This window comes from Brienomyrus brachyistius, chromosome 12, assembly GCF_023856365.1.
Source record: "Brienomyrus brachyistius isolate T26 chromosome 12, BBRACH_0.4, whole genome shotgun sequence".
Lineage (NCBI taxonomy): Eukaryota > Metazoa > Chordata > Actinopteri > Osteoglossiformes > Mormyridae > Brienomyrus > Brienomyrus brachyistius.
In genome coordinates this window covers 27,227,007-27,247,098 of record NC_064544.1, presented here as the reverse complement: position 1 = coordinate 27,247,098, position 20,092 = coordinate 27,227,007, and the positions used below count along the sequence as shown (strand labels likewise).

At 41.7% G+C, this 20,092-nt stretch overlaps 1 protein-coding gene across 3 annotated transcripts in view; it reads left to right on the top strand.

Moving 5' to 3' along the window:
* Positions 1–1,076: 1,076 nt before the first annotated feature.
* Positions 1,077–20,092, top strand: part of dnaaf9 (dynein axonemal assembly factor 9) — a 31,098-nt gene continuing 12,082 nt past the window's right edge. Inside the window, exons 1-27 of one of the 3 annotated variants that reach the window (XM_048970253.1) lie at positions 1,077–1,213; positions 4,139–4,218; positions 5,136–5,255; positions 5,619–5,743; positions 7,993–8,089; positions 8,555–8,661; positions 9,483–9,560; positions 9,810–9,911; positions 11,052–11,101; positions 11,239–11,374; positions 11,772–11,853; positions 12,498–12,534; positions 12,759–12,843; positions 13,017–13,093; positions 13,801–13,845; positions 14,055–14,100; positions 14,282–14,393; positions 14,574–14,644; positions 15,135–15,185; positions 15,675–15,765; positions 16,227–16,330; positions 17,421–17,567; positions 17,790–17,881; positions 18,068–18,169; positions 18,395–18,512; positions 18,609–18,697; positions 18,788–18,946. In XM_048970253.1, coding sequence (XP_048826210.1) covers positions 1,140–1,213; positions 4,139–4,218; positions 5,136–5,255; positions 5,619–5,743; positions 7,993–8,089; positions 8,555–8,661; positions 9,483–9,560; positions 9,810–9,911; positions 11,052–11,101; positions 11,239–11,374; positions 11,772–11,853; positions 12,498–12,534; positions 12,759–12,843; positions 13,017–13,093; positions 13,801–13,845; positions 14,055–14,100; positions 14,282–14,393; positions 14,574–14,644; positions 15,135–15,185; positions 15,675–15,765; positions 16,227–16,330; positions 17,421–17,567; positions 17,790–17,881; positions 18,068–18,169; positions 18,395–18,512; positions 18,609–18,697; positions 18,788–18,946 — 2,477 coding nt within the window. In that variant the 5' untranslated portion in view covers positions 1,077–1,139. Of the gene's footprint in view, positions 1,214–4,138; positions 4,219–4,799; positions 4,903–5,135; positions 5,256–5,618; positions 5,744–7,992; positions 8,107–8,554; positions 8,662–9,482; positions 9,561–9,809; positions 9,912–11,051; positions 11,102–11,238; positions 11,375–11,771; positions 11,854–12,497; positions 12,535–12,758; positions 12,844–13,016; positions 13,094–13,800; positions 13,846–14,054; positions 14,101–14,281; positions 14,394–14,573; positions 14,645–15,134; positions 15,186–15,674; positions 15,766–16,226; positions 16,331–17,420; positions 17,568–17,789; positions 17,882–18,067; positions 18,170–18,394; positions 18,513–18,608; positions 18,698–18,787; positions 18,947–20,092 lie in introns of those variants that run through there. The other 2 variants (XM_048970255.1, XM_048970256.1) reach the window with 2 other exon arrangements.

Here is a 20,092-nt window from a genome sequence, read left to right as displayed (position 1 = left end):
TGGAAAATGTCGAGAACACAGAAAACTTTTTTGTTTCATGTATTTCTGAATTTATGGTTGTGCATCTGTGAATAATATATATATTTTTTGTTTTTGCAAACTACAGCCTGGTTTTTCTCTGTTTCTCATGGATGAAGGGCTTCTTCCTTGCTTTATGGGACTTTAGTTGCGCTTCTTGGAGCCTGTTGTAAGATACTAGCAGTGATGTTACATGACGTCACTCTCTGACTCATGAGGCACTGCCAGGTAAGTTGACGGTCATCTCTGGCATTAGAAAGTTGCTTCCGCCCTTTAACTGCCTGGTTTTTGGTTGTTTCCAGTGTCTCCTGCTTCACCTTGTTCTAGTGTACTGCTGTCTTAGAAATTATGAGCGTGGAAGCAGCCTGCCGTGGCGTGTAGCCTTCTGCCAGCAGAACTAGGATTAAACCAGGAGGTAAAAATGCAGTTGTTTTTTTTTAATAGTGGTCTCTTATTTTTTTCAAGAGCTGTATGTATTGTCTTTAAAAGCAGAGCAATAAGGGATATTGTAAAACTGAAACATCTATATGTACTTGTAAAAATGGCAAATAAAGCTTGATTTCATTCCATTACATTTCCCTTACTATAATGTAACATACATATCTTTGAGGGTGGACGTTTCTGAGATTAAAGTCAGAATTCAAATTATATTTTCATGGTGGCCCTAATCCTCTTCCGTAAAATGCAGATACACTTTTATGGATATTAAAATGCATTATCGATTTATTCTATGCTTCCGCGGCTATATGAATCGCACACATGTAAAACTGAAACGTCCAGCGGATCAGCACATCTGGATTGCACCGGGTTGCATCAACGGCCCTGTTGTAATTAACCATAAACTATTCCGGGGGGGGGGGGACGAATTTAAGGGGGGTAGTACATAATCAGTAAACATCCCCAGGGTAGTATTAATAAGATAATTTAACACTGAATTTATTAAATTAGTACGGTAATCACATTGTCAATGAACAGTAACAATAATCCCAAATACCGAAATATCCAAGAAACCCCTGAAACTAATGGATGGTTTCGTCCGTTTCCAAGCTGCGCTTTTCCTTCACCCCCGCCCCCTTATTAGGGCTGTCAACGGCGATGACATTTTGAAACGTTATTTTTAAATGTTTGGACTGACAAAAATGGCTGGAATACGAAACAAAGTCGGGATATACCAGGTCACGCCCTCTGCGGTCAGGTAAAACACCTAAATGACTTGACAGTTATGTTTTACGATGCATTTCTGGAAGTGGAGCACGGTTTTTTTTTCACTCTCCCCGCCACATATCTGTTATTCAGACAGCTTCGTGCCAGTCATTCTATGGCTGTCTTAGTGGGGTTTTATAGACTCGCGGTACGTCCACACCGGTTAAGGCATATTAAACACATTGAATGAGCTGTTTTAGATGCGTGTTGACAGTATAGGTGTCGCTTTCGCGGCGTAAGAGGCTGCAAGAATGCCGGCGTGCTGGGCGGCTCTGCCCCGCAGCTCGTCGTCTTGTCTTCCTTACGGTTACCTTTATTCCGTTATCCGTCACTGACTTGCCGGCCGCGTTTGTTTTGTGTATAAATCACCCTGACAACGCTTCGGCTCGCGCTTGCCCTTATTTAATACATTAAAATTAAAATTGCTTAATGACGACGTAAACTGAAGAAAACTGTATGCGATTGCATAAAATACAATGAGGGTGTTTTACTTTGGCGTTTATTTTCCCCCCTGGTTTACTTGCTATCGATATATCTGTTGCCATCTTTTCCAGTCTCAGATCGTGTTACCAATATCAGACTACCACAATTATACTTTAATTAGGTATTTTTTCGATTTTTCCGCGTATATACTGGTAAAATAGATTCGTTTTATAATACTGTAATATATACTTTACTAGTTTGGTGTCTATGTTTTTGGAGGAATACAAGAAGCAACAGTGGTAACGAGCGTCAATGTGTTTTTTGTAAACATTTCCGGTTTAACTTGTTTTACATGAAATTTGAAAAGTTTTTAAAAGGAATCAACGACAACGGAAATGCAATTAAAACAGTAAATTTATAAACAATACTATCTTAAACATAATATGTAGACCAGTTTAAATGAGTAAAAATATGTATCAATATAAAATTACATGTATATTCTCTGCCTTGCGTCTGTTAAAACACCCAGTATTACCTTTCTGCACTGCAATTATAACACAGAAACCGAAAGCTATTTATTTCGTATTCCTGTTCACTTAATTACATTTCCCATTTGCACAACTGTATTTAAACAGAAAAAAACTTTTTTCTGCATTTAATACTTAATGTGAAGGACTGATTGCAACCCTGATTTCAAATGGACCTGGATAGCTGACATATTTGTCCATCTGTTGTGCCTCACTAAAGAATATGGGTAAAATACACAGCTAAATGTTAATTTTTTTTGTTAAATTTGCTAAATTGATGTTTTCAAGCACATAGTCTTATTAAAAATGTGTGTCAAATCATTTTTCAAGTCTTATGGAAAATCATGTAGATCACCTATAAAACTTGAAGGAAGGAAGCAGTGATGCAGAGTCTTCTGAGTCTAATGAGAGTTTCAGTGTGTTTTGTTGTACATTTTAATAGTGGGAGAAATCAAGCCCGCCATTGCCTGGAAAGCTCAGAGGAAATGCTGTCATTCAAATGGACAGTCTGTGATCACTAGAAAAATGTGGCAGTACCTTGGCCAAAATGATCCTGCCTGGATGTAATGTCAGTGGCCAGACACAGCACTGATGTGAAGGGTTTTATGCCAGCCAGCTAACAAAGAACATATCTGTTATGACACAGAGTCTCTGACATTGTTATCAGCGGATGTGCATAGCCATAGTTAGATGTGTACTGATAGATATAGAAACATGCACACAGTACAATATAGAGATAAAAGATCATTTATAGATACAAAAGACAGTAAACACAAGAACCATGAGTGAAGTTCAGCTTGACGCTCACATTGAGAGTAGGTGCTGTCAGATACACTTTGAGAATTGGTCATAAAAACAGTGGGCATGTTGGGAGAGCCAGCTTCCTAACTGAAACTCCTCCCAGTCCCAACAAGCTTTGTATTCATTACGCTGCCGTATTTCCGAGCCCCTAGCTTGTGGGACAGGAAGCTTACCCAGTCAGCTGCGGTCTTCCCCTATGTTCCCCAGTGTGAATGGCTGGGCCGGAGCTGCCAGGCTCGCCTTACCGTGGTAGTAATATGATATATTCTTGGCTCTGAAAGGAACTGGTGTGCAGAAACAAAAAACAACCCCCACTTCCTATCTGAGATAAGCGCAGGAGGTCCTGAGACCTTAACATAAGCACTGGAGTCCTCATTATTTTTAGGCTCAATAAACAAGAACTGTAGAGTTTGCACAGAGAATAAAAAGAATGCGTTTCAGAACACTGATGTTGTAGTAACCCACTGTGAGTGATGAGTGTGTTATAAGTCTTATGTATGATTATGGCCTTCAGTGTACATGAACTGTTAAAATAAGGAAGAAATTCTTTTTGGTTTCAGCTGATTTTGTTCTCTTGAATTCTGCTTCAAATCTACAGTAAATGTTTCTCAGGAGTGGCATTGTGTTTTTATCTGTTTTTCTTGATGCTGTGAATTTGTGGCTCAAATTAAACGTGACAAGTACTGCAAAAGACCGAGTCACCAAGGCTGTACTTAGGCTGTTTTAGATAAGTTTAACCTAATGAAAAATATCCAATAATTACAAACTATGTAAAAGAAAAAACAGCATAAAATTTTCTTTAATTCATTGTGGGCATAATACAAGGGTGGCACATAATCAAATATTGGCTTTGCTGTTGAAAATTATAACTAAAAATGTAATATTTTCACACTTTTGAATTTTATATTATATATATTTAGCTTAGAGGTACAAAGGGGTATCACTGAGCTGCGTTCACTGTAGTCTTCTGTGAACTGTATTTTGAGATTTTTAAGCTTCTTGTCTAGGACACAATGGCAGATTGTGGTCTTCCTGACAGACCTTCTTTGACAGTGCCCCTTACTGTTGCTTGTGCACACATAAGAGTGCAGTGTCACTCTGTCTGCTCCAGTGTCACTCTGTGTGCGGTCACGTCATGTTTTCCAAATTGCTTTCCTCCCCTGTAGTTCCTTGCGCCTACGTCACATCCAGTCCATCCTGCAGGGCAGTGGTAAATCCATTCCTGATGGAATTCTATGCTCTCTTGGTGAGTTTCTTCTTCCACCCCTGTATACAATGATGTTGAGTAATTCAGTGTTTTTTGATCATGGCAGTTGGTAGCTAGCTTTATTGATACGTAGTTAGCATGACAGAGTTCAGTTGTACGTCATCTAGGGTTTAAAATTGTTACCTTTCTAATCACTGATGCCATAGATGTCCAACCACATTTGAATTTCACAGCTTTCTGTGATTTTCATTATTTTGTTTGCTGTTCAGCTGCTTCAGCCTGCCATATTGCCTGGAGGTGTGAGACTGTCCCTTACTGACGCTTTTGTGAAAATTTACAATTGTGCATTGTCGCCATCTAGTGGTCAACTGAAGTAAATACAATTAGATTCATCCTAAGATGTCTTAGGCCAATCTGTGACCAATCTGTGTCCAATCTGTGTATCAGTCTGTGTCCAGTCTGTGGCCAATCTTATCCACAAATGATCGGTGTGTATGTAGGTTTTTGGGATAACCTTTATCAGCTGTTCACACCCAGGTGTGAGGACTCTTCAGCCAATCAGTCCTCTAATTAGTAATCTAATTAAGGAGTCGCAGTGCACACCTGCACACACAGCGACCCTTTCTGGGTAAGATTGGCCACCCCTGTCTTAGAAGAAGTTTCTTTGTTATGGAAGCCCCTGAAGGGACATGTGCAAAAAAATGACGCACGAGATACGCAAAAGTAAGTCATGCACACGAGAAATTAAGTGCACACAGATAGAGTAAGAACCCATTATTTTTTTGCACAGGTTCTTGAGGGGTAAGATGTGTGATCTGACATAAATATTCATCCATATTCTCAGCAATGGTGTAATTATGGTGTATTAATGAAGAGCACAAGACTTGGTAGAATGTGCATGTGCGTGAGCCTTTGGATGCAATATAAAGTCAGTCTAATGTCCTCGGTCTCTGCAGGCATTGATAGCAGATACAACCTGGGATGCAGTGAGCTAGCCAACTACTTGTTCTTTGGCTTGTACAAGCAAAACCACTTGGACTTAAACTTCTCAGAATTTTTAGAAGAACTACTGGATGGTATGGATCCCTAAACTTTCACCTACACAGCCAATACAATCTAAAATGCACCACAGCAATAAGAATGGAAATCGTGCATGATACCCCTCACAGTTACGTGTTTACAACCAATCAGTGTGCAGTGTGTTTATGTACCCAGATTTTATTTATTATTATTATTTTTTGTAACATTTTCAAGCTAGTCAAGCTAGTTTAGAAAGTGAAAGTCAATGTCAGTAAATGCCTCAATCCCAACTTATAGCTTAAAGAGAATCTATGAAAAATGTTCAACTTTCCATTTCAGGAAAGCTGTAAATAATTTACTGTACCATACTCTGATCACTTTAGCTAAGCTTAATGCATTGTTACCATTTTCCTTACCAGATGTGATCCTTCTCATCAAGGTTGACAGCGTACACCTGTACTGTAACCCAGTTAATTACACTTCCCTTCTGCCATACATCTCCCACTGGAGAAACCTGCATATCCACTGTATGACTGAGGCAGAGGTAAGCAAGAAAACCTCATTATATCCAGTCATTAAAATACAATATAAACTGTTATCGCTTCATGGAGCATTTACCAAAACAAAAATGACTTCATGCATGTCTCTTCCAGTAGTTACTGAAATATCACCTGCTACAACACATTCTCCTGCTTAGTCAGTTCCTCATTTACAATCGGCATTTTCGTGTCTTGGATGAACCAGCAGGATGTAACGAAATTCATAGTTCGGTACAGACTTTCGGATTTGGTTCCTGGTTCAGTGTAATTTCAGTATAGCAAGAAAAACAGTTTATTTTGAAATTAATTATTGTTAAATTTGCAAGTAAAAACACAATTAGAATGAGCCAAAGGCAATATGACTGTTGACATGTCTGAGTAACAAAACTTGAATAACAGATGCACATTAGCACATAGTAAATGTACATATATAAACTTATAAAATGTGTGTGTGTGTGTGTGTGTGTGTGCGCGCGCGCGAGCGGGTATACCTATCCTTATGGGGACGTGATAAATATCCTTTTTTTTCCCTTATGTGGACCAGTTTCCTGGTCCCCATAAGGGAAAACTTTATTTTATAAAAATCAGTGACTGCTATGAAGAAACTAAAAATGCAAAAACTCTTGTATTTTGCTTGGTTACTTACATAGTTATGGTTAGGGCAGGTTGGGGGTTAAGGTTGTCATAGTTAGCGTTAGCATTTTTCCCATAGAAGTGAATGAGTGGGCCCCATAAGGATAGGAATAACCTACATGCACGCATGTGTGTGTATAAAACATTATAAGAATCATAATGAACTAAAAAAAACACCTTAAATGCCATGGGGAGACTAACTTTGTGCCATGCTCTGGCCGTACAGATACTTGGATAATATTGTCTCAAATGAACTAGTACATTGTATGTGTTTGTAGTAGCATATGTGAGTTTGGTATTACAGAGCCGACAGGAGTCCTGGTCGTATCAACTACTCTGGAGCTGGATTAATCTGTTGGGAAACCAAAATGTTGCAAAATTGCCGTTTATAACTATAACCTGCATTAGCCATAGCAAACACACTCACAATCTTGAACATCTACTTGTGAATTTAGGTTCAATCTATGTTAATAAATGGATTTGCTTGTCTCAATGTGCGCACCAAACTGAAAATGATAGACTAAACAGTGTACGACACTTATGTGTACAGTTACAGCCCTAATGCTGAACCATTTATTACATTTTTTAGTTCAGTATGCTGTTTTTAAACAGGCTTTTAATATCTTCTTCAGCCCACAGAGGTTCTTGATTGTTTACTCGGAAGACGTAAGAGGATCACAGCCTTGTCTTAGCTTTAGAGAGTATTCTTGCTAGGTGCTTTTTTCGGGCTGTTGAAATTTCCTCTTAGGTTTCTAGATTATGATAAATTTCAAACCCCATAGACATTGAATTATAGTGTCGTAGTTATTTTAGTTATATTGCAGATACAAATGCTCTCTACTGTATTGACATCTACTGTGTAATGAATTTAATTGCTTCCTTGTATAATGTGTTAACAGTGATAACTGCAAAAGATTGCAGTTGTCATAAAGTGTAATGAGTTGTATTAAGCTACTTGTGTATTACGTCACAATTTGTGAGTAGCGGCCATTTTACCAGGGATTGTCGAAGATGTTTTAAATATTAAATACATAAAATATAATCTCTCATGGTTTTCTGTAACAAATTAAATTTTTTTGCCGCCCAGCAAAATACAAATCGCAAAAAACTGAAAAAGTAAATAAATGCATATTTTAAATACATTTAACTGAAATACTGCACATCTCTGCCTGTAAGGAATTGCCCAGAACACACAATGTGCCCCTTCTTGACAGTATCATCGTTGAAGTTATTTTGATTGATGGCTTTTAGCAATGCAAAGTCACCTTTCCGATAGTTCTTCGGTTTCTTTGAAAAGAAACTCGGGTTTTTCTTGCAGCCGATGTTACTCATTCCCCTGTAAAATGGCCGCCTCCTCGTTTTCATTTATGCTACTTTGGACAATGACGTCAGCTTAATACAACCCATTATCATAATTGTAATATGTGGAACCTTAGACACTGTGTTGAAGAAGCTGCTCATAGTGACATTAACATTCTTTCATAAATATATGAAAGAATGAAGTACTTTTGTGCAGAGTAGTTGGACGTGTGGGTGTATGGTGTGGCATGTGGTGTGATCATCATGAAGATGGGTGGTAGCACATGTGTGTCACACGGTTTCATCCATCTCTCACATGCAGTATGAGGATGAGGAAGCTGCAGAGGAGTTCAAGATCTCCAGCTTCGTGAAGATGGTGCAGGACTGCAGTCACATCGGGGTGCCCTACAGCTCCCAATGTAATACATATACAGTGGTAATTCTTTAAAAAATATTGTGGATTTATTGATTTTATAACAAACTTCATCCATTTGTGTACACAAAAAAAATTGTCTTTAGTATTCCTTTGCAACCATAGTGACTACAAATGGCAAGAACAGAACGGAATGAGTCAGTCAAAAAAATTATGACCCATAATAAAATGAAAATGTCTGTGTGTAAAATATGTGCAAATGTGTTAAATATTTCTTGTTAATGGGTTGTTGTGAGGAAAACAATTCTTCTGCACCATTTTTTCCAAACGTTAAGCTTCCCAAAACTTTCTGTGAGCACTATACATGAAGGGTTAGGAGCTATCGACAGAAATAGCTACAGGTATGTGAATGGTGCTGTTGGAACTGCAGCACTGTGTGAAGATTACAGGACACAAAGGCAGCGTGCCTGCATGTTTCTCGCCTTGTAATGGACACTGTGTGACATTTTAGGTCACGTGCAGAAGTTTGACATGTTCCTTGTGGAGAAGTGGCCAATCATTCAAGCCTATGCCCTGGAGGGTATCGGGGGTGGGGGCTTTTTCACGACGAAACATAAGGTACCTTCCACCCATGGCTACATGCTGCTACACGTGCTGCTTAATCTACTTTGGATACACATGAAAAAAGATTAGACCAGCAGCACTTCCAACCAGCAGATCATTTGTAAAAATGAAATTTCTTTATATCTTCCCTCTGTCCTCCCTATATATGCAAAAGCATAGATAGGTATTATGAATCTGAGTTGTTTCCATACAATACAGCAGACACTTAGGTATTATACAAGAGTATGAAGCCGATTTCTGTCATTACCATAGAAAAGGCTGCTTATTTGCTCTGTACACTCAGACTCAATGTTGGGGAGCTTTTTACATGTAACAGCATTGCGTGATGAAATTACAAAATAAATGTAATTGTAATATGTTAGTTACTCAGAAAAAAAAAACATATAGTTAAATTACAGTTACTAATCAAAATGTTGCTGATTACAAAGGGTTAAATCCGAATATATTATTTTCAGTAAAAAAGCTTTGTTAGAAAAGTAATCAAATTTAATTATTCTATTACTTTAAGTAATAAAAATAGTTACATTACTTTTTCAATTAGGTGACTAGTAACTTTAATTTATTACATTTCAAAAGTAAACTGCCCAACACTGCTTGGATCATAGAAGATAGATCATTATGCCCACAAGCCTCTTCCAGACTCTGAATGTTTAGGGTATGGAGTGATTTGTGTAGTGATAACATTTGAAATATACCGCGGGCTCTAACTGTCTAAGGGGTTCTGTTCACTCAGAATGAAAAGGTGAAATTATGTTATAATCCACTTTTCTTATTGCTTGGTTATAATCCACTTTTCTTATTGCTTGGATTTTCAGCTGATTGACATGAGTGAGAAGCTCTGGCAAACCTACAGCAGAATGGATCCTATTTCCCTGGACATTCTGCTGACAGAGGTAGGCCAACTAGTATATTAATGGTTATTCTGCAAAAGCGTACAATGCTGTTTTGGCCAGCAGGGGGAGACAATCTCCCCTGCAGTCTGGAACACCCACCAAAATCAAAGCTCCAGAAGTTTTGTTTTTTTTTCTACAAATTTTTTAGCCAGTAAAATGGCATGAATGCACATTCTGATGCACATTGTAAAATATCTGGTAATTGATGCACACTGCCTATGAATATCTACCCCATCTTTTGCTCTTCAGGATTTGGTGACATTTGAGAGACAATGGACCAGCTTTTTCTCCAACTTTGCTATAGAGAGCTACTCAACCATCTTGGAGCTTTCTGAAGCCCAGGCCGGGGAGGTAATGTATGTCGGGCCCTTGTTCTCAAAGGGATTTTTGTGGAATGGATTGTAATTGTATTTATATCTGTGACACAACATCTTCACTACCAGAGGTACTTAAATTCTGTAAAAGCCTCTCCTCCCAAAGCTTTGGGGATCCTCTTATTTACAGCTACTTTGTGTAGTGATTTGAGTTGTGTTGAGGTGGAATTTGGACTGTATTGCTCCATGTTTGTCGATGTGTTGAACACCTGCTTGTGAATTTATATTCTGCCCTTGTCAAAAAATGTATTCATTCATTTCACTGTGCGTACCAAACTGAAAATGATGCACCGAATGGCACATGAGGAATACATGTACTGTGACAGAGCTACTCCACACTCATCCATGTAAACAAAGCGGCATGGACTGTCAAGGATTTTACGCATTTTCGCATTAGGGTTCAACTCTGGACTGGAGTCAGAGAGGGAGTTTTGTCTTCTTATACTCCAGTTTAGCTTTGGAATTTTCATTTCTGTTTTACCAGTGCATTTCATTGAGATCCCATCCCTGGGAAGGAATTAAACTCTGAAAGACAGCCTTGAAAGAGCTATAGTGTACAGTAGTTGAGTTGGAAGAAATATTCAGAAATGTCCAGAACACTTCACAGTTATGCTATTTCTCTGCAGCAGAAGATTGAAATGTCTAAAAACTAGGCAAAAATGACAGGAAGTGACTAAAGTAAAATGTTTTTCAGCCAGCTAGAGAAAACCTCACCTATCATTCAGATATAAAGTCAAAGGTCATAGCTGCACTGGAGTGATCCATGCATAAGGAACAGCATGACCTTCACTGTCTTCATCAAAATTTGGGAATTAACGGAAAGATTGGAAAATGTCTGCCAAGTGGTGGACAGCCATGCCAAGAAAAAGCTGTAAAAAGTTAAAAAGAGAATAAAATGCATACCTACGGAACAATTACTGCCAAACGTGGTCCCTCCAAATTTAAGTATATTTCACTCAATTAATTGCCAGCCTACGGAATCACAATCATATCAGTCAGCTGGTCAAATGCAAAATGTAATATTTAGTGAGATATGTAATATTTGGATTATGTAAAAACTATGTATGTTGGTGAATAATATGGTTTCGTAATTGTCACTGTCTTCTTGAATTCACAGCCATTCCGCACTTATTTCTCCCATGGCCTCATTTCCCGCCAACTCACAAGGTAACAGCGCTGCATCCACCTATGAACATCCACCTATGAACAAAATGAAATGACTGGATTTCTGCTGGCTGTACCTCCTATAGCACAGAAGTGCTGCAGGTTGTGTCTTATGCGATGCCCATGGTTTCTCTGGACAGTAACAGCCGACAGCCCTTCGTGCTCTTTGGAGGCCACTCTACCAGGGAGCACATGGACAGTTACCGCTTCACCTTCCCCTCCGAGAGCTACCAGGTCCGGAACACAGGCCCCCAGGGGACTGCAGCCAAGCACATGGTGAGGGAGACCAGAGAAATACCAAGTGCCAGACCTATACTACTTAAAATGTTGGCCATCGTTGTGGGATAACTAAGGGTCAATGCTACAGAGGCAAGAGTGTATTACCCCGCATATACCACGGTAGAAGACATTATTTTAATGTTTATGAACCCTACCATCCATTTTCTGTTATCACCTGTCCTATTCAGCATTACCCGTATTTTATTTAGTTACTTATGGTTAAGGTTAGGGCTGGGTAGGGGTTAAGGTCATCATGTTGGGATTAGAGTTTTTCCCATATAAATGAATGGAGAGTCCCTACAAAGTTAAAATTACAAATCTGTGTGCGTGTGTGCGTGTGCCTGTGTGTGTGAAACAGGCTGTTTGACAGCTAACCTTTTCTTCCCGCTCCCAGGTGGTACAGTGCGTGTCACCAAAGGGCCCCCTGGCATGTGCTCGGACCTACTTTTTTGGGACCACCCACACTCCTTATTTCGGTTTGTTGCCCTTTAGTTAACGTTAACAGTACACCATTAACTTGTTTAGCACTACTATTTCATTTCTAAATGAAAATGAAACATAAGAGGTTTTTTAATATACATATTTACTGTTAAATTCACATCATTTGATAAAGACTGGAATTGATTTTAAAATCATCACATCAGGCATACATTTGGCTTTCACAGGATCCCTTGACTGGTCCCTCCCCACCTTCTAAAAAGTGATTAGTTTACGTTGCACCCCTGACTATGTTTGACTATATTGAGAAATAAATGTTATTTAGCTTTGGCATTAAAATGCAGACAGCTGATGACAGGAGGTCAGTGACAATGCTGCCTTCTTAAACAGGAAGTTCGACTGCTTGAGTTGACATCAGCTTCTGACCTTAATAGCACTTGCTGCATGGCAACACTGCAGTTTCAACAAAGGCAATAAGCCAAGGTTGTTATCATCATGGTAAAGTGGAAGGAGAAACTGAAGAACAGTATTTCCAATTTGCTACCTTTGAGAAATTTTGATGAAATCATGTCCTCAATACAGCAAATAAAGGTGGTAGTTGTTAAAAAGCACAACACAGGCTACAGCAGCATTGCAACACCAGTCAGTGTCTCATAAGGTCTCCTTATTCATGTCCTCGCAGGGAATGGCGGCAAGTCCCTCAAGAGGACAGAAATAATGTAAGTGCCACTTTCCATTATGGCCTCAAACAGCAAACGGGGCCCTGTGTAAGCAAGGTGTACAGTGTACTGGTCTGTAAATGAGTGAGGTAATGATCATACAGCAACACAGCGTCACCATTTCTGTGTTTCTGTGTATCAGTGTATAAATAGATGGGTATATTGTAGCCCTAAACACTTTGCTTTAAGATGTAAAACTCTAACAGAATCGTTTGTACTCGTAGGCTTCTGTCTGAGCTGTACAGCACCATGGTCCAAGCAGTGCTGACTGGCATCAGATGCTACTGTAACACCTTCAGCACCACCAAGGTGAGGTCTTGCACGTATTTTCACTCTGTCTGCGTGTCTGTCCCTCTGTCTGTCTGACTGACGCTGTCCTTCTTTCGGTCTATCTGACTGTCTGTCCATCTTTCTATCCTGCAGCCCTCTTGCATGTCCTGCTTGAATTACAAGTGAAGCCTTGACTTCTGTTCCTTCCACAGGCATGGGATGCAGCAGAGCAGAATATTCAGCTGTCCTTAGACGCACACGGTCTGACCCAGTATAAAAGCGCTCTCCTGTGAGTCATACCCTAATCCTCTCGGCACATGGCGCTTCTTACGAATCTCCTTAATTTAGTGCTTGACGAACTTTGACTGCAGATGATCTTGACTATAGTTGGTAATCAAGTTTGCCTTCTTGCCAGATTTTTCCTCGCCATCGTGTTACCTCAAAAAGGTTAAGGAGAAAAACTGGATTTCATTAAAATCATCTTGAGATCGTTTTTCTATTCCACTATTCATTCTATTAAACAAACATCAGTTGAGCAGAACAATGTTTTGTTTAGTGGAAACTAAATGCTTTCTATTCGTATGTCATTTACTGTGAATTAAAGACATGGGTTTTCTGACTAACTCTCCAAGTCCATCAATATGGATTCATTTAGAATATCACAGTTGGGAAATTCATGCTTTATATATTTTTATGCATTTAACTAGGCAATCAAACAGATGAACTTGCGGTGTAGATCATGATAGCACAATCTCCTATTTCCAATGGCTCTTCCCATGGTAATGTCATTTCCAAATTCCAGGGCTACGGGTTACAAGCTTACTTATATATTGGGGGATTATTTCCTTCAAGGCTAGTCTTTCAGTTGGCCTGGGTTATGAGATGTTCAGAAACTGTATTCCGCTACACACACCCACACAGAGGGATCAGTTTTATGATGTATTGTGTTGTGACTTGTAACTTAAGGGAAAAGTGATATTTATGATATTTTTACAGGTCGAAAACCATATTCAACATTCAAGCTGTCAATAATGAAGGAAGGTTGGTACATTCCACATGCACTCTTGACGCAAGCACATCTCTCACTGAAAATGAGGCTTTAATCATGAATGATGTGAGCGATGGGATTTCTCCTGCTGGGGGCCTGCAAGGGTGACAGACTCAGGAATACCGATATACACATTCTATGTTGTATTCCATCATTCCTGTCTATCGTCATTTTAACCTGCTATTGTTTACATTTTTCACAGAGTAATTCCCCTGGAAAGTGTAGAGAGCAGGTTCATGGTGAAAACTGTAAGTGATCGATCACGCCTAATCTTATGGAGCATATATTAGGCGTATGTTATCATCATATATATGTTACTGTGTCTGGAAAGACCTTTCAGTTTCATAGATTGATGCTGATTTAGTAATTCCCTAAATGTGCTGCTCTTTGCCCTGTGTCTTCATGGAGAAGTCTGCTCTCTCCTCACAGGCCTTCATGGCAGTCTACGACATTCCTCACCCTCTGGAGGGTAGAGAGGTGCTCGGCTCCCTCGTCTTCTCAGAGTCTTTCCTGGAATCCTGCCTCTACGTCCAGGAGCGAGGTAATGCCTGCCTCACATAGATGGCACAACCTGGCGAAAGATGGGACAAAAGTGAAATGGGACTCTTCCAATCAGATACGTTGCACAGTCTATGTAAATTCGGCCAAAAAGTATGATTCACCTCCGTTAGCATTAATTTGGCTGATGTGGCATGTGACATCTGTTGGGTTGGTCCTGTAGATGGCAGCGTTTCCCAAGATAGCCACTTCACCATCCTGACTGCTGACATCCCGCGCTATGTCTCCTGGCTGGTTAGTGCTTTCTTCCTAACTTGGGGACCCCTGCTCTCTGTTTCTCCTCCAGGCTGATGACAGATTCCTTTATAACACAGCAACATTTTCAATAAGGAATAATTATGTGTGGAGTTTGTATGATCTCGGGTGTAGGTTTCCTCTGGGAACTTTGGTTTCCTCCCACAGTCCAAAGGCACGCAGCTAGGGTAACTGGTGTCTCTAAATTGCCACGGTATCATATTCTGTGTAAGTGTATGTGCCCTGCAATAGACTGGCATCCCATCCTGGGTGTAGCCAAACCTTGTGTCATGTGTTGCCTGAGATAACCTTCAGCCCCACTCCCCCCTGTGAGCGCTTCCACACAACACTGACCAGATAAGCCATTCAAAGATGAAAGGATTGACAGATGGCAGTGCTAAATTGTTCTGTATGTTTGGAAATCATAAAGTCCATAACTGTATGGTATAAGGTCTGTTATAAAGGCCTCTTGCTGTGTTGTGTGTTTCAGGTGGACGAGTGTGATGTGAAGCTCTCCGACTGTGTTCAGCAGCTGTTGAAGGTAGGAGCAGACCTCAGGTCCCTGTGTTTCCAGCAGCCTGTAAGGAAACAAACGGTTAAGCTACTTTAACACGATCAGCAATAGTTGGTACCACCCAAGGTGCACAAGAATTTTAGCAGTATCCTGTGTAACACTGCTGAGCTGTCATATGTGTGTATTTATCTGTGTGTTATTTATATATTATGTCATAGGGACCAAAAGTCCCCCACAATGTGATAAAAACTGTTTGACATTGTTGGGACCAGTTTTTCCCTCCTCACTAGGGGTAGTTTCCTCTGCTGGGGCCTTCAAGGGTGGCAGACTAAGGCATACTGATATACACATTCTATGTTGTAGTCTGTTACTTATGGTTAAGGTTATGGCTGGGTAGGGGTTAAGGTTATCATTGTAATTTGGGTTTTTCCTGCTGAAATAAATGGATGGTCCCCACAAAGATATGAATACCAGTGTACGTGTTTGATTTTGTATATTTTTGTGTGTATGTCACAGCAGGAAGAAGAAACCTGCCTTGGAGTAGCGCTGTCAGCAGGGGACACAGCCCTGGTGTCCTCCAGTGAGCTACTGTCCACTGCCGAGGAAGGTAAGGCTCTTTCCTGCTCACTGCAGTGCTGACCTGACTGAGAAACCTACTTTCCAGTGCTGCCTTTCACAAAGTGTGCCAGTCACTGGCAAAGTATGTGTTACACCAGTGACACGTGCCCACAGCATGCTGAAGGCTGTGTGCTTCACTGATTTCTGAGGCTGCTTGTCAGTCTGCCAGCATGAAGTACAAGCCTTCAGGCAATGTAGAGGTGACATGAGCAGTCCTAATATGACTGACGTTTGTGAACTCGACAGTTATACAGTTATGGCTTCTTGCATACTCAGGAAAACCCATAGAATACATTGGAGATACACACATGCAAAAACACCAGTGTTATTCAAAAGAGCATTTTCAAAATTGTACTGGGGAAAGCTAGCCGACATATTCTGTGGAGTTAACAGATCACCATCCATCCCATTCATTCAGGTCATCTGCATTTGTTTGATCTTCAACTGCAGGTAAAATCAGCTTCTTCTCCAAGGGGATCCTCTTTGTCCATCCTCAATATGGCAGTGTGACCTTACCAAGGAACCTCATCTGTGGCCTTAAATTTTACCAAGGGGTAGGCGACACGTTTCTGCCATTTTCTGGTTTATTGAAGAACCTTCCTTCTAATTACACCATACAGATACTGCTATTGAGAATGAGTCATGGATATTACAGAGCGTGCCGTTCTTTCCATGGGTATTAAGACCTAGGCTGGAGTAGTATTACGGTAATACAGTATACCGTGGTACTTGTGGCATATCACAGTATTTTTGGTATATTGCTGTATTTTTGTTCCCCACAATATGTCATGGCGGACCCCCCTGTTTGGCATATTGTATCATGGGGGAGCCATCATTACGGCTGGGTGCAGCATTCTGGGTGCATTGTTCTTAGTTTTAAGTAGAAATGAGCAAATCCTGTGCTGTGACACACTGGATAGCCCCAAAGCAAATGAACACAGCTACATAGTGACCGCTTTTCTATGAGGTCATTTGGAGCTGAGCTCTGCGGCGCTCTAATACCTCTGAGGTGGCTGTGTTTAGATGCCACGGAGCTGTGTGTTGGCTCTAATCGGGCTCGGCGTTCCAAGTCTCGACGGCGTCTCTCACGGGCCCCGCGGACACAGACGCGCGGAAACGCCTCAGCTGTCAGGAAGCCGAGGCTCTTTGTGCTCTTAAGCGGCAGGGCCCCGAACGTGGAGGGAGAGGGACCGCGCCACTCCTGGGGGGCAGGAATGAAGCGCTGCTTTGCATTCATGTTATCGTAGCGTAAAGGGTTTGGTAACAAAGCTTGTTTTGAAGAGCGGCCGTCCCCCGGGGCCAGCGGAGCGGTGCGCTCTGAATACCAATGGTGCCTCAAATACGGGTCTCATTCTTGCCCCGGTGCTGCCCTGTCACTCCACAGCCATTCTGCTGCTGCCCCGGCTCGCCGGCCAAGTCACCTCCGGGCCTTTCGGTACCAGGGACGTGGCTCATGTTCTGGATTCTTCTGGGCTTTTTTTGGGCTCCCTGTTTTTATGTATGAGATTTCCCTGCTTGAAATGACAGGCACTTTCTGTTAGCTACTGAACGTTATTGAAAGAAATATGCTCAGCTGTGTCCACCTTCTCAGGAACTGAAGCATATTTTTGAACTTGTTTGTGTCCCTCTTTGTGTGTTTGATAGGATTCGTCTGGGACTCTGACAGCCCTTTTTCTGGAGTACAAGAGTTCCCTACTCCCCTTCCTGCCGTTCCAGCTCCGTAGCACCTCCCACAGTCTGGCTTTTGGCTTGCAGGCCAGGTCCAATAGCTACAGGTCATTTTGTGCACAGGTAGGAGCTGCTGTTGAAAGGCAGAAGAGGGGGCCTCATGTGTGTTCAGATAAAAACCTTTAGGTATCCTAACACATGATTCATGTTTCATGCAGTAGTCTGTCAATGCAGCTCCATGTCCTTGCGAGTAAAAGCTTCACCCCCATCATTAATGGGGACGGGCCCGGAAAGCAGTTCACCCCGCCCGCCTCCCCTATCCTCATGCCTGCTGCTGTGCCGCAGGTGCTCCCTGTGTGGTTGCAGCAGAAATGTGACATCAGGCAGATTGTCCATACAGTCGGCAGGGATCAGCTGACCCCTGAGCAGAAAATCACGTGAGTCGTACTGCACACATCTCGCATTTCTACTGCTTACATACATTCCCAGTGTTATTGGTAAATGACCGAGCTACCTTGCAGTTGTGTGAGCTTTATGCTAAGTCAGTGACGTTTAAGCCCCATCAGGGTATGATGGCGCTTTGGGGTACAATGATGTGCCCCTTCATGAACTTTCTCCTACAGGCTTTGCCGACTTGATCGCCTGTGTGAAAGTCATGCCTCCCTAACCACACTGCCCAGTGGCATCCTGAAGGGCTCCAGCACAGCCCCCCCAGAGCTCGAAGCGTACGTAGCCCGTCACCTGTGCGCTTTGGGCTCTCTTTCACTTAGTCGCTGTTCTACCCAATGCATGTAACATTCTGCAGGACTCACAATGATCTACTGCGATGCAGATGTTGGTGTGTGGTGTGAGACTCTCCTGTCATGGTCCCTGGTTGTTTTCTGCAGGGGTCAGTGGTTCAGTTTGTGTTTTCCAGCACGACTGCCCTTACAGTCCTCATGTTCCCCCAGGTTCCTGCAGCACTTTGCCCTCAGCAGTGTGGGCCAGGAAGTAGTGCAGAGAAACCACCTGGAAGTCCTCCTCAGCCAAAGGGAGACCACCCCTCATCAGCATGCCAGAGACTGCAAGGTGTGTCTGCCGTGTCCTGCCTGGGGAATGACCACTAAGGCGGGGAATACGTGTGTATAACACATTGTGTTTGTGTGTGTGTTTCTGTTTCTACAGATTATAATGACCATTCTAACTGGGATTCCTGGGAGCTGTAAGGACAACCTCTGTAACTTCTTGATGAATCTGAATAAGTCTTATGGAAGGTAGGGGACATTTATATTGAACGCCGGCTTTCACAGGGAAGCTGCTCTCTGTCATCATAAGCGTCAGTGCTGTGCTGTGATGGCCCACAGGTGGATGGTGTACCGTCCCCCCCTGGACAGACACGAGGTATTCTGCAGAGCGCACTTTCAGCGATACCTGTCTTCTCTGCTGGAGAATCAGATGAACACTGACACCCAGCTCTCTGGCCTGAGTCCCAGCAAGTGCCGGCTTTTGGTGCTCACCCCTGGGTAATACCACATGCGAAATGCAGGGGGCGACACTGTCAATGTGCCTCAGTGCCTAACTGCACAGACAACCAGCCTCCTGTGTTCTGGGTTTTTGAGTTATAGTGTTTTGCTGCCTAGTCTGACATAATCAGAACCAGCGAGTTAAGGCAGTCGATGACAGTTAGCACTCAACAACCCTATCCACTGTTTCAAATCCTGCTTCGCTAACTCTGTAAATGTAGACAGCCACTTCACCGATTATGACTTTTTGTTATATTTTTTCAGTTGTTTATGTAAGTCTATTTGCCACTTGTATACAATGCAATTTAAATAAGAGATTAAAACAGTGGAGGCTTGAATTCTGTGGTCGAAGGCAGACCTGATAAACCCCTGATCCAGATTCAGTGTTGCGCGTGGAACTGCACTGTAACCCAACCAGACTGTGCCCTGTGCCACTGCTGTACATTGCTGTCCTTTAAACAGCCAACCACAGGATGTCCTTGTGAAAGGAGAGGCGTGGTGGTGTCAGAGAGGCGTGTCAGTTCATAATGAGCCCCCAGAAGATATTGTGTCATAATCTGACACTTGACTTCAGAAAATTTGCGTGCTTTGTCACAGCAGCTTACCTATTGTGTTCAAATGTTTACAACAGGGCGAAAAAATCAACTGCATTTCAGATTTTTATATAGGGTACAGGTTGAATTGCCAAACAAAGCCTATGCCAGACAGAATAATAGTGGAATAGAAGAGTATAATGTGCCCTGTGATGGGCTGGCCCCCCGTCCTGGGTTGTTCCCTGCCTTGTGCCCATAGCTTCCGGGATAGGCTCTGGACCCCCCGCGACCCATAAGGATAAGCAGTTTGGAAAATGGATGGATGGAAGAGTATTGTGTTGTAGTGTTCATAACATAAACGGAATTAATCAAGAACTATGTTGTGCTTGTTAGATGTTGTATCATAAGTTTGTGGTGTAAATATTGTCTTTGTCGTGTTCGGTTGTTCATTGTAATGGTTAAAAGGAGGGCAGTGTTAACAGTCCATAGATCAGTCTGGGTAGAAGGTTAGAGATGTAGAAAATGGTCCAGTTAAGTCGAAGAGTGCTAGAGAGCAGATGGTGTGATGTGTAAATAGCAGTGTCTTTTGTATTCATCCCTATAGCACCCTCAA